At 42.8% G+C, this 13,208-nt stretch overlaps 1 protein-coding gene across 2 annotated transcripts in view; it reads right to left on the bottom strand.

Moving 5' to 3' along the window:
- Positions 1-8,041: 8,041 nt before the first annotated feature.
- The window catches only part of Elp2 (elongator acetyltransferase complex subunit 2), a 43,875-nt gene continuing 38,708 nt past the window's right edge, over positions 8,042-13,208 (bottom strand). For both annotated transcript variants that reach the window (XM_005372807.2, XM_005372808.2), the window contains exon 22: positions 8,042-8,274. In XM_005372807.2, the coding sequence (XP_005372864.1) occupies positions 8,118-8,274 (157 nt within the window). In that variant the 3' untranslated portion in view covers positions 8,042-8,117. The remainder of the gene's footprint in view (positions 8,275-13,208) is intronic.

Raw genomic sequence — 13,208 nt, 5'->3', positions numbered from 1 at the left:
ACTTTCTTATAACAGAAACATCTAACTGAAATAGCTTAAGACGTACATAAATGAAGATGGAATATACCAAATGCCAACTGGATGTGGGGGTGCAAGCCTATAGTCCTATCTGCTTAGGAGGCTAAGACAGAAGGATCATATGTTCAAGACCAGCCTAGGCAACTTAGCAAGGCCTTGACTCAAAATAAAAAATAAAGGCAGGTATGGTGGCTCATGCCTGTCATCCTAGCACTCTGAAAGGCCAAAGTGGTTACCATTCATGAAGTAAGATTACAATTTGTTCTCCTTTCTATCAGAATAAAGCACCCCAGTTTCCACCAGACACAGGGCTACCAGCAATAAAGAGTTCACTTCCCAGCTTCTCTTCGTGCTAAGTATGGCCATAAAATTAAGTTCTTCTGGCCAAAGAGATTAGGCAGAACACTGTGAAACTTCCAAGAAACGTGCTCTAACCAAAGGGCAGGCCTCCCTCCTCTGTGCTGGCAACACAGAGACCATGGCAGAAGGCCAAGCAGCTATTGTGGCAGGTGAAAGCCACAGACAGCGAATTTTTTTCTTTAAAGCTTTGGTCTGATTGGTCTGATGACGTTGAGACATTCCCTCCCCAGCCTGATCTGTTTAAGATATTTTGAGAGAGAAATGCTCTTGTACAATCCAGGAAGAAAATGCATTTTTTTCACACACAACTGAACTAAAGCCAGAATGATACACCAGTAACTCCATTTACAGAGGCAAAGCTTGCTCTGAGTGAGCACCAGTGTGAGCCAGAATTGAAACCCACTTCTGATTCAAGTGCAGTTTCTACTCCTTACCTAGATGGCTTTTAAAAACACAAAGAATTTGGTTAAGGGAAAAGGTAAAAGAGGAAATATCAGCGAAATTCAAAACCCAAGAGTAGCCGTGAAAAGGTGGGGGTGGGCAGGTAGCACTACTGGACAGAGACTTGCAGTCCTGGCTTTGAGGCTGTCGTGTGGGCAGTCCATGGTCACCCACCTGCTGGGAGTCCCTCAAGGGCAGCCTTTGCTGAGCTTGCATCCCAGGAGGATGGGTCTCTGACAAAGAGTAGCCTCTCTTTCACTCTGGTGTCTTTGTGCCTCCCTTCTGGGTTCTAGGCTTCTGGGTCCACCCAACTGTGGGGCTGAGTCAAGTAGCCACCAATCAGACATGGCATCAAGTTCTCTCTCCTGACCTCAGCCTCATGGTCTCTGTCATGCTGCTGTTTCAAGCAAGTCAGAAGGCTCCACATTGAACTAGCTATTATTTGTTGGAAGGGGAAGTGATCCCTTACAAAGTAATACCTTTTGAATTTCACTTACAGATAGGTGCATTCATTCTTTTTTTCATTTAAAAACTTTTTAAATAGGAAATTAAACATATACTTAAAACACAATATAATGTCAGACTCAAGATATCTTTTCTCTGTTTTGTTGTTATTTTGTTTTGGAGACAGTCTCTCTATGTAGTCCACTCTTCCCATGCAGGGAGTTCCATCTCAGGGAGAAGATACTGCCAGCAACCTCCTTCCTCTTCACTGAAATTTCTCTCTTCACTCTCTCCACAGGTTTCATTTCTCACTTCAGATCCTTCATGGGTCCAGGGGACCCATTTCCCTACTTCTTGTCTTCCTCTTGATGCTATATTCCAGTGTCTGGATGGCAACTCTCAGAGAGGCTCTTTCTCTGCTGCTTACCACTCTGCCATCTTCCTGGAAGTCTCTATGTAGTCCATACTGGCTTTGAACTTGCTATATAGCCCTGCCTAGCCACATACTTTCAGCCCTCCTGCCTCAGCTTCCCAAGTGCCATGCCCAGTCAACTTCAGGATATCTCACTTTGTTCAGCCCAGTATTTCCCAAATGTATTTTACTTCCACTTAAAAAAAATACATACTAATTAACATTCTGGGAAATGGTGTTTCTTGAAACAGTTTTAAAAATTGTGGTAAAGTAAATATAATATTTACCATCTTAAATACCAAATGTACAGTTCAGTATATTCACACCACTGCACTGTACAATCGCTAGAACTTTTCATTTTGGAAAACTGAAATCCAACCAAACAACTCAACCATCTCCTCCTCCCACCAGCCTCTAGCCACTACCATTCTACTCTGGTTTTAATACACTTGATATTCAACATAACTCATATAAGTGGAATCATACAGTAGTCATCTTTTTAATACTATCTGCTGTAAACATGACAGTTTTCGGATATTACCAGCTGAAATTTGGTTTACTTTTAAAAATCCTTTTGGCCAAAGGAATTACTTTGTATTTAATTTAAATATTTCCCTTTCACTCTTGCTGAATTTTGCAATCCTCCTGGGGAGGGGAAGTTTATATGGCATTAAACTTAGAAAGTAAATAAAAAAGAATATCACATTCTGAAGCAGTCTCTGCCTTTCTAAAATATTTAACGTATACCTCCTAATTTAAGTCATCTATAAGCTACTTATAATTCCTAATACAATGTAAATGCTGTTTAGTTTTACCTATATTATTTTTTAGGAAATAATTACAAGAAAAATGAGTCTGCACATACTCAACAGAGATATAATTTTTCCTTTGAATATTTTTGGCCCATGGTTGATTGAACCCATAGTTGTGGATACAGAGAGCCAACAGTATGTTGATCTAATATTTTAGATATATTGTATTAAAATAAATTTCACCTGTTTCCTTTTATTATGTGGCTGTGAAAAGTTTTTAAGTTATATATGTAGTTCACACTGTACTTCTCTTGGACTAGGGAAATATTGCATAGCCTGTATTGTACGGAGACTTCCATCTAGAAAACGTGACTAAACTTCTTTAGAAGGAAATACTATGTTAGACAATGGATAAACTCCCACTCCTTTTAAAAATGGCTCATCACAAACATATTTTAGGTCCTTCTTGCCTTGAACAAAGAATTCAATGAGACAAGCTAAAAACAGCAACAAGGTTTGAAAAATGGTAGGTGAGGGAGAAATTGTCTCTGGAGAGCATACTTGTTCTGAAGAAGAGAGCAAAAATAAAAATACACCCTGGTAGCCTCAGGCGGGGAGCGCCAGTCTTCCGGCTGGCTAGCTTCCTGCCTGGTGGCTCCCTGAGGGTGGGCCCCTAGCGCACGGGGAGCCTCGGGCGGGGAGCGCTGGTCTTTGGACCGACGACTCACTCCCAGCCTCGTCGTTCCCTGGAAGGAGGGCTTCCGGCCCACAGGGAGCTGGGGGTGGGGAGCGCCAGCCTTCTGGCTGGCTAGCTTCCTGCCTGCTGGCTCCCGGAGGGTGGGCCATGCGGTGGCGAGCGCTATTGCGCGCCGGGCCTTAGGCCGGCCCCCGCCGCCGCCGCTCAATTGAGATCTATCATGACACAGAGAAACAGTGACACAATTGGCCCACCATGCACCAACAGCAGTTGCCCACCCATGGATGTGTGTGAATCATTGAAACTTTGAACAACCCCTGGGAATACATGCCATATAATGGGCCACTCTTGCTCCTGCCATTGGGAACCAGAAAGGTCCAGAGTCAGTGGAGGAGCAGCTGCTGAACAAGGACTCAGAGAACATGAGAATGCAGAGCAAGCCCACGGAGTCAGAGGTCCTGTGGACTGAGGTCCCCAGAGCCGCTCAGAAGCTGTAAACCAGGAGGACCTTGCACAATACTTGCAGAGACTCATTGGAAGCCATTCTTCCCCTGACAGTACAGGCTGTGGTGGAGCTCCGGAGAAGTCTGCAGCAGGATTCCTGCTGACTGTGCTGACAGTTGGGGAGAGGACACTAACTGGTTGTGGGGTCCCAAAGCAATGGGAAGCTGGAGAGAAAAAGCTACAAAGAATGGCTTTCACCCCAGATAGCTCACTTGAGATGTTAGTAAGAATTGCCTCCTCAGTACTCTATAGCCATGATGAGGAGGAGGCCAAGGAGAGAAAACAAAGAGACTGAGAAAAAGCAGCTGCTCTTGCTGCACCACTAAGAGAAACAGATCCCAGGTCTGATTCCCGGGGCTCCAAGAAGAACTCGACAACTGCATTCATCGGCTACCACTGTTAAAAGCCAGGCCACCTCAAGAGGAACTGCCCTAAGAGGCCCCATGGGCCATGCCCTGGATGCAAAGGAGACCACTGGAGATCAGTCTGCCCTCTGAGGTGGAGGCCCCAGAGCTCAGACCCATGCTACCAGTTAGTCCAACAGGAATGAGAGGGCTTGGGGCATGGTCTGCCTTCTCCCTCTGGCCAGACCGTCATCTCCATCGAGGAGCCCTGGGTAATCATGACTATGGAGGAACAAGAAAACAGCCTGTTGCTAGACACAGGTGCAAGTCTCTCGGTCCTTCTTTTCAATCCTGGCCTTCCTTCCAGCCATCATACCTCAGTGAAAGGAGTCACTGGTGAGGAGGTAATATGCTATTTTTGACAACCCTTAGGCTGTAACTACTTAATAGGTCCTTCTTGCATATCTCTGTCTTCCTGAGAAACCACTTTGAAGATACCACCACGTATTACAGCAGCCATTGATATTTTCCTACTAATCTATCCATAACTGTGTAAAGTTTGTAATGTTCCTATCCTATTTCATAAATGGATGTCTGTTTATTATTATGTGTTTCCTACAACAACCATTGAGAATAGTTAATGATTTTTCAATAGGTCACTCATGTATAGCTCTATTTATTTTCTTTAGAAGCCACTTTGAAGATACCAAAGTATAGTACAACAACTCTTGATAATCTCCTACCTCTTTTGTCTCTAACTCACTATTATTTGTCTATTTGTTTTCCTGAGAAACTATTTTGTAGATAATAATATGTAAAACGATAACCATTGATAATTTCCTACCATTTTGTCTGTAATTTGCTAAGTCCCCCCTATTATTATGTTATCCTTCTTTTATTCTTTAAAATAATAAAAAAAAAAATACACCCTGGTCTGGAAAACACAGGCTGGGCTATTGTGAAGAGTCCCAGTGGCGGGTTCTTCATGGAGTCCTGTCTCCTTTATGTCATCCACATCTACAGGGTCCTGAGAGATAGAGCTGTGTAGATCCTGAGATCCCACCATGCCTCTTCTCCCTGCACCTAAGCCACGACCTAAATCCTATCTCACCTCCAAGAAAGTCTTCACCTTCCTTCTTTCGACATATTCAATTTGCCAGATGATTCATGTCCCAAAAGGACTGATGCAAACTCATTTTCACGTTAGGCTTCAATGCCAGGATAGTCTGTTTTAAATAAACCCCTAAAAGCAGAACCCATGTATCTGTAAAGAAAAAGCTCTCTCTGCTTCCTGTTTGCCATGCCATGAGCAACTCTCCTCTGTCATGCACCTGTGCCTTTGTATGGCAAAGGGGTCTGTAAATAAGGAAAGCTCTTAGTGGGTTTTCTGGCTAATCCTGACTAGAAAACATTAAAGCTTCACTGGAGAAAGCAATTACCAAGGTAAGAAGGGAGGTGCACAGGCAGAGCACAGCGGAAGCAAGGTGCTAGATGCCGAAGGAGCCATCCCTTACCCACCTCCAATAAAATGCAAGGGAGACAAGGGGAAGCCACTTAAAAGAAAAAAAATATATATTAATATATGATATAAATAAAAATATATAATATATATTATATATAATATATAAATATGATATAGATCTATATAGATATTCCCACTGCAGGGTCACTATATTAGTGCACTAGCCCCCTTACTTACTAATGCAACCTTGTATGCAAGGTCCTTGTTAACAAATCCATAAATACTAAAGATTCTGACAGGCTTACTTACGAATGTGCACATAGACAATGGAGTAGAGGGTTAGGGGTCTTGGGGCCTGTGATTCATCTATGACAGCACAGGGAACCAATCAGATTATGACAAATTCCAGGTAGGGGAAAGGGCCCTTTTGCTCCCATTAAAGCAGCCAAGAGCAAAGGGCCCACTGGGTTTTTTTTCTGGCTCTAAAAGCCCTACTCTCTCACAGGGTAGCTTTCTGTCCTCTTTTCCTCCTTTCATGCAGATAGTTTTTGTTCTCCCTTCTAACCTTGTATTTCTAATTCTTCATTAAGTTTAGAATTTCCAGTTGGCTGCAGTTAGTGTGGTGTGCATACACACCCCCTCCCTGACACAACACTTTGAAGCCAGCAGATTACGGACTGAAATGTGAGGCAAAATAAACCTCTCCTCTCAAATGGTGAGGGTTGGATATTGTGTCCCAGCAGTAAGAAAAGTAACTGTTTTAGCTACTTTTCTCTCATTGCTGAAACAAAATACTCCACATCCAAATTAAAGAGGAAAAGGTTTATTTAGCTCAGTTTGTGGAGGTTTTAGTACATACTCAACTGGCTACAGAGCCTACGGCAAATGGCAAGGCAGGCAGCCGGAGAACAGCAAAAGCAAGAGCAAAAAGGGAGAAGCATGTGAGCAGGCCTCTTTTCCTCCCTTACATTGTCTGCAGGCTACTCGCCCCAGGGTGGGTGTAGCACTCACAACCATAATCCTAGCATTGGACCATGAAATCAATCACAAACTCAAGAAGCCCACCCCATGACCGCATGAGGGGTTGGGGGGACATCCAGACACAAACCATAACAGTGACTAAGACAGATTTTGGTACTGGATTAGTGGGGTTGTTGTTCTGAGTACCTCATTACATGGTTTAGAAGCCTTTGGAACTGTTTCTTGGGATTAGTTTGTAAAAGTTTGAAGAAAAAAACCCTAGAAAGAGGTAAATCAAGCTTGATGGGAAATTCTGGTCAGATCTCAGAAGACCAGAACGCTCAAAGAAATGCAGATGGTAAAGCCAGGCTCAGGAGGCTTTGGTTGGGAACAAGCACTGCACTGGCAGTTGGACTCCAGGTCATTATACTCTGGCAGAAAATTTGTCAACATTCTCCTTACTTCCTGGAACTTTCCAGATAACTTAGGGTAAATTTTAAGACAGCAAAATGTTCGGGATGAATGTTTTGGGCCCTTTTAGCCAGGTGTATAGTGAAAATCAAAACCAAAAGGCTTATTTTAAAAGTTACCAGTTTGGCCAGGCATGGTGGCACACACCTGTAATCCCAGCACTCAGGAGGCTGAGGCAGGATTGTTGGGAGTTCGAGGCCAACCTGGGCTACAAAGTGAGCTCAAGGCCAGCCTGAACTGCATAGCAAGTCTCTGTCTCAAAATCAGTTTTGTCAGATAGGGCCCACAAAGATGCAGAGAGCTTGGTTGTGGGAGATTAGCATTAAAAAGAAGCCAAGTACTTTGCATCCAGACAATAGGAAAAATGGCTTCAGCGTAAGGGGTCAAGTCAGAGTTACCACACTATGTGCAGTATGTTTATTACAAAGAATGATAAAAACTTAATGATTTTGGCTTTTTTCTCTCTTTATTTTCTGTGCTCACCCTCTAAAGTGTCCCAAAGGGGTGCTATGGTTTGGACATGCTTTGAGTGTGTCCCCCAGATGTTCATGTGCTGGAGGCTTAGTCCCCAGTGATGGTGATCATGAGGTGGAAGAATTTTTAAGAGGCAGGACCTAGGGACAGGAAATTAAGTCTCTAAGAGGGAATGATGCTTTCAGAACACAAGTACAATCCTGTTGGAGCGCATCCCCATAAAAGTGGGTTGTAACAAGCAAGTCCAACACTTCCCCTGAATCTCTCTTGCTTCCTATGTCAACATGAGACCTCCTTCCTCCCCCACATGTTCCCATCATGATTCTACAGGCCTGCGGTCCTCATCAGTGCCCAGAAGATACTGGGTTATGCTCTTGGACCAATGGGAGCTAAACAAAGCTCTCCTGTTTAGGAATTAATCAGCCACAGATGTTTGTTACAGCCACACAAAACAGACTAAGAGAGGCAAGTGAAAAGTTCCAAAACAACAAAACCAGTAACTCTGGTCATGAAGGAAGAATAGATGTTCTTAATCCCTCTTGTGTGTCCAAGAATCTCTGAAACTGAGAGCAAAGTTCTGGGTATGTGTGCGTATATTATTTAATAAGTACAAAGGTCTGTAGCTCTCATTAGATTTTAAGGGTGTAGGCAGCCTAGACTCTTAAGAATACTGCTGAGTTAAAAAACGAAACGACTCAATTATGAAGGTAAAGATGATGTATTTACGTGATAAACTCTTTAAGAAGCAATGACTGAAAGCACGTGGTTATTCAGTCCATTACAGTGCACATCTGTTAACTCTGTATATCTTCACAGTGTGATCTTCACCACAGCTTGCAAAATGTAACCATTCAGCACCTTCTCCTTCATTCTGTTCAACTTTCCCATTGCAATTCTTCCAGCATAATTTTCTGATAGCAAGTGTATGACTTTGGCTAAAACCAAGATAGAAGAATCATAAAATCAATGTATGCCATGACGACAAATTTTTTTACTGGCTGCTCACTTACATATTAATTTATATAGCTCTACTACTAATGTTATAAACATGAATAGAAGTTAAAACATGAAAATTAAAAAGTACAGGTTTTTAATACCACTAGTATCTTGGCAACTTTACTTTAGCTTGAAAAATATCTTACTGTATTTACTTTTAAAATGGTCAGACTAGGATTGGGCCTGTGGCTCAGTAGTAGAGCACTTATCTAGCATATGCAAGGCCTTGGGTTCAGTCCTCAGTACTGGACAAAAGAAAAAGAGTCAAATGTTTTAATGATCAGTAGAATTCATAAAATGACTGTTATGGTCAGTCTTTCAAATAACAATACTACAGAAATTATTCTTCAAAGAATTTCAACTTTGCAATACATTACTAGTATTATTTTTTGACATTCCTATGAGATGGGTGGACTTTTACTCACATTTTTACTGCTGTATAAAGAAAAGATAATGAAAGACTTAACAAACTACACACCAAGAGTCTTGGTCTTTAGTGGACCTGCACTGAGCAACACAACCATATTAATGCTGCCTATTACCCTGAAAGTCCCTACAAGGGCAGACCTAGAAAACTACCAAACACAAGTTAGTACTAAGTGTCTATGAAAATAGAACATCTACATATTTTACCTGCCAAGTAGATCCCCAAACAAACAAGGAATGAGGTGAGACATCTAAGTAGATTTTAGAACAGTAAGCCCTGAAAATGTTACCAGTGCACATAAATTAAAACGTCAGATGCTGACATGCCCTGTCACCAGATGCAGTTGCAGGATACAAGGTAAGAATGAAGTATAAATCTGCAGCAATGGAAGACATTTTAAGATCAGCCCACCAGGCCCTATGCGACCACATGCCTGTAAGTCCTCACTAGTGGTCAGTCCCTTGGTGCTGCTCTGCCACAACGTTTTCTGAAATTCTGCTACAGGAAATGCTTCCTTATGACGCAGACTGTGGCTTTGGTACCTCTCAGGGAGAGCTTGTCTTCCTTTGAGGATGATCTGACTGTTGAAAGCAGCCCAGAGTCCTCTGGAGGTGAGCTTTAGAAATAATGAATGGCAGGCAAGCTTAAACATGAATGGTGAGCTTCATGTTTAAAAAAGCAGATAATAAAACTATGAAAGCGCTTTCATTTCATTAAAGGAACGATTGGGAAGTAGTGACATCACTTAAACAAATATATTTCTTCCCAAGGGAGTTGAGGGCCAGTACTTCTTTGGTTATATAATGGGTTTTTTTGTTTGTTTTTCTAGTATTTTCCTTTTTGTTTTTAAATTTTTTTTGAGACACTGTCTTGCTACGTAGCCCAGGCTTGCCTTGAACTCACAGCAAACCTCCTGCCTCAGACTCCTGAGTGCTGGGATTCTGGGCGTGCAATACTATGTCCAGCCTGGTATTTTTCTTTAAATTTAGCATGCTAACACATCCCATTTAAAAGATATGAAGGGCTGGGGATGTAGGTCAGTGGCAGAGTGCCCTGAGTTCCAGCTCTGGGAGCACAAAAATAAATCAAAATAAAGTAAAATAAATAAAGAGTTTGAGAAGCCAACATAAACCTTTGAATTTCATTGCAGCAAAAACTAGAAATTTGGTAATAGGAATATCAGATATATAAATAATATAATGTGAAGTCAGGAATTAACTGCACCTTGCAAGTCCTAAGTCACTATAACGCTGAAAAAAAAAATCTCAAAATTAAAAACCCAAATTCTTCTATGTCCTTTTCTTATGCTTCCTAACAGGCTTCCTGCCAACGTCCTACATGGGGCCAGAGAAGTGGTCTGGGTACCAGCTCAGAGATACAGCAAGCATGGTAGACAGGCAAGGAAAGAAAAAGAAAAACTCAGGACAAAGGAGTCTTGGAAGAGAGAAAATGTCAAATGCTTACAATATGGAATTTCAATGAGAATCTTTCTGCTTGAGCAAACCCCTAGCGTAAGTGCTTTCAACTGCTAAACCCAGCATCAGACATGGGAGAGATGCTGTGGTAGATGAACTGGTGGGCTGAACTGAGTTAGCATGGCACTGGATGTGGAAGGCCCACCTGAGGATTGTTGTCAACAGCATAAAAATAAAACTGGAGGGGGAGATGATGCACTGCTAATTCTCCTGAAGAAGCTTGTCATGCTGGTTTTCCTGACATGAACTTGGCCGTTCTCATAGTTGGAGAAGCTCGGGTCCTTACTGTTACTGTTACTGAGGATGGCTGCAGGTCTCTTCAGGAGAGCTCTGGTCCTTGAACGTTGCTTCCTGGCTCCTGGGTAGATCCCTCAGCTTCCAGGGCTGAGCACAGATCCCTCATCCCACTGGCACAGACTTTCCCTTTCTAGCTGACGTCTGGGCCTTCCCAGTGCAGATCCTTGACACAGACTTGCATGAGACATTGTTATGGGCTCCAGACCTCCAGTTGGACTTGCAGAAGACATTGCTGTGGGATCTAGGTCTTCAGCTGGACTTGTACATTACCTTGCCATGGAATCCAGGTCCTCAGCTGGATCCCTTGGGCCTCTAGTGTGTGTACAGATCTCCTGTACTCTTCTGCATTTGACTCTTTGGGTGAATATTATTAAATAATCCTGAAATTATGTGTTCTGTACTCAATTGTTTCCCTTGTAAACCCTGACTGTAACGAACTTGGTACTAGGAAAGTGGGGTCATTGCTGTGATGTTGCCTGGCCATGTAGCCTAAGAGCCTTGGGAATTAATTTAGAAAGGGTTTGAAAGACTGGCCAAAGAGGTAGCCCCCACATGCTCTGAACTATATTGGAGACTCTGGTCAGAGCCTAGAAAATCAGATGGAAATGCTGCTGGTTAGGATGAAGCTCAGGAGGCTTCCAGTGAGAAGGACTACATTGGCTGCTGGATCCCAGGTGGTGTATTCTGTGCTTTGGCAGAAAGCTGGTCTGCATTTTGGTTGTGTTTAGTGAGACTGCTTGGGTGGCAGAAAAATTTCACTGCTGTCTACTATTGGGACGGTGGCATAGTTACTACTGAGAGCTTTTGCCAGATCTAAATTTAAAATTAAGAGCAAAGAGCCATCAAGGTGATTTGGAGCATTTGGCCAGGGGAGCTATGGACTACAACGCTGAAGCAGGAGAACGTATTTGTTGAGAAGGAACAGGACAATGGAACTATAAACTGAAGCCTCTCACCTGAAGGGAAGAGTATATTTAAAATGCAGGAGATTCCTGTTTCTTAGTGCTGCCATGCCCTGTTGTTAAAAGTTAGTGGGAGGAGCAGGGCGTAATAGCACATGCCTGTAATCCCAAGAGGCTGAGGCAGGAGGATTGCTGTGAGTTCAAGACCAGCCTAGGCCACATAGTGAGTTCAAGGCCAGTCTGAACTACATAATGACACCTTGTCTCAAAAAACACAAACAAATGGATAAGTTAATGGGATGACTGAGGTTGTAGCTCAGCAGCACAGTGCCAGCCTAGCAAGTACAAGGGCCCAAGTTAAATTCCCAGTACCAAAAAAAAAAAAAGAAAAGAATAGCTCTTTTAGTATGTTTTAATGTAGTTTTTAGATATGTTTGTAACCAGGTTAATTAGTCAAAATATTGTGGTTTTAACCTTGAATTTTGATCACCCTTTGGATATTTTGCTTTTGGTGCAGAAATGAGTGCAGTAAGAATTGTATATATGTAACTGTTATATTAATGTAAGTCTGAACAGACCAAGACATGTTGACTTTTCACAAATCTGCCACTGGAGGCTATGGTTTAAGAAAATATGTCTGGTTATCAAGTTGACCAGGGGTGCGTTGTGGTGTATTAACTAATGGGCATCTTATAACACCCAGCTGACCTGAATCAGTGTGGTGCTGGGTGTGGGAGGCCCACAGGCCCCCAGGATTGTTGCCAATAGCATAAAAAAAGAACTGGAGGGGAAGATGGTGTGCTGTTAATTCTCCTGGAGAAGCTTATTGTGCTGGTCTCCCTGATATGAATTCGGCTGCTCTCTTTGTCAGAGGAGCCTGGGGCCTTGCTGTCACTGAGGAGGGCTGCAATTCACTTTGGGGGAGCTCTGGTCCTTACTTTGAGCATTGCTTCCTGGCTCTGGAAGGGAAGATGGTGTGCTGTTGATTCTCCTGGAAAAGTTTGTCATGCTGGCTTTTCTGCTATGAACTTGGCTGTTATCATCACTGGAAGAGCTTGGGACCTCACTTGATGAGGATGGCTGTGGTACTTTTTTGGGGGGAACTCTGGTCCTTACTTTGTTGTGTTGCTTCCTAGCTCCAGTGCAGATTTTTCAGCCTACAGACACAGATCCTTCATTCTTCTGGTGCAAACTTTCTAGCTTCCATCACTGACCCTCGGGCCTTCGCAGTGCAGATCCCTGATACAGACTTGCATGAGACATTGTCATGGGCTCTAGATCTTCAGCTGGACTTGTGCAGGATACTGCCACAAGATCCAGGCCCTCAGCTGGATTCTTTGGGTCTCTACTGTGTGGACAGATCTCCCATACTCTTTTGCATTTGACTCTTTGGGTGAATATTATAAAATCCTATAAACTATGTGTCCAGTATTAAATTGTTTCCCTTGTAAAGCCTGACAGCAACAGAAGCCATAACAACTGCAGTAATAAAGGCAGAATCTCACTTTAATAAATATAAGGAACACTGAAATGCTTGGCCAATATAGAGATAAACTCCACTGGATGAATATCTTATAAATGACAAATGCTCCATTAAGTCATTCACTGTGATCATGATACTATCATTTACAGTTGTGTCTGAAATTGTATTTGAGGGGCTGGGGATTTAGCTCAGCGGCAAAGCACCTGCCTGGCAAGCGCAAGGTCGTGAGTTCGGTTCCCGGTACCGGAGAAAAACCAAAAAAAAAAGAATTGAGCAGAGAACATCCCAT

Source organism: Chinchilla lanigera, unplaced genomic scaffold (assembly GCF_000276665.1).
Source record: "Chinchilla lanigera isolate Chin_1 unplaced genomic scaffold, ChiLan1.0 scaffold00001, whole genome shotgun sequence".
NCBI classification, from domain to species: domain Eukaryota; kingdom Metazoa; phylum Chordata; class Mammalia; order Rodentia; family Chinchillidae; genus Chinchilla; species Chinchilla lanigera.
The sequence above is the reverse complement of the archived record's forward strand: the minus strand, read 5'-3'. Positions and strand labels throughout refer to the sequence as shown.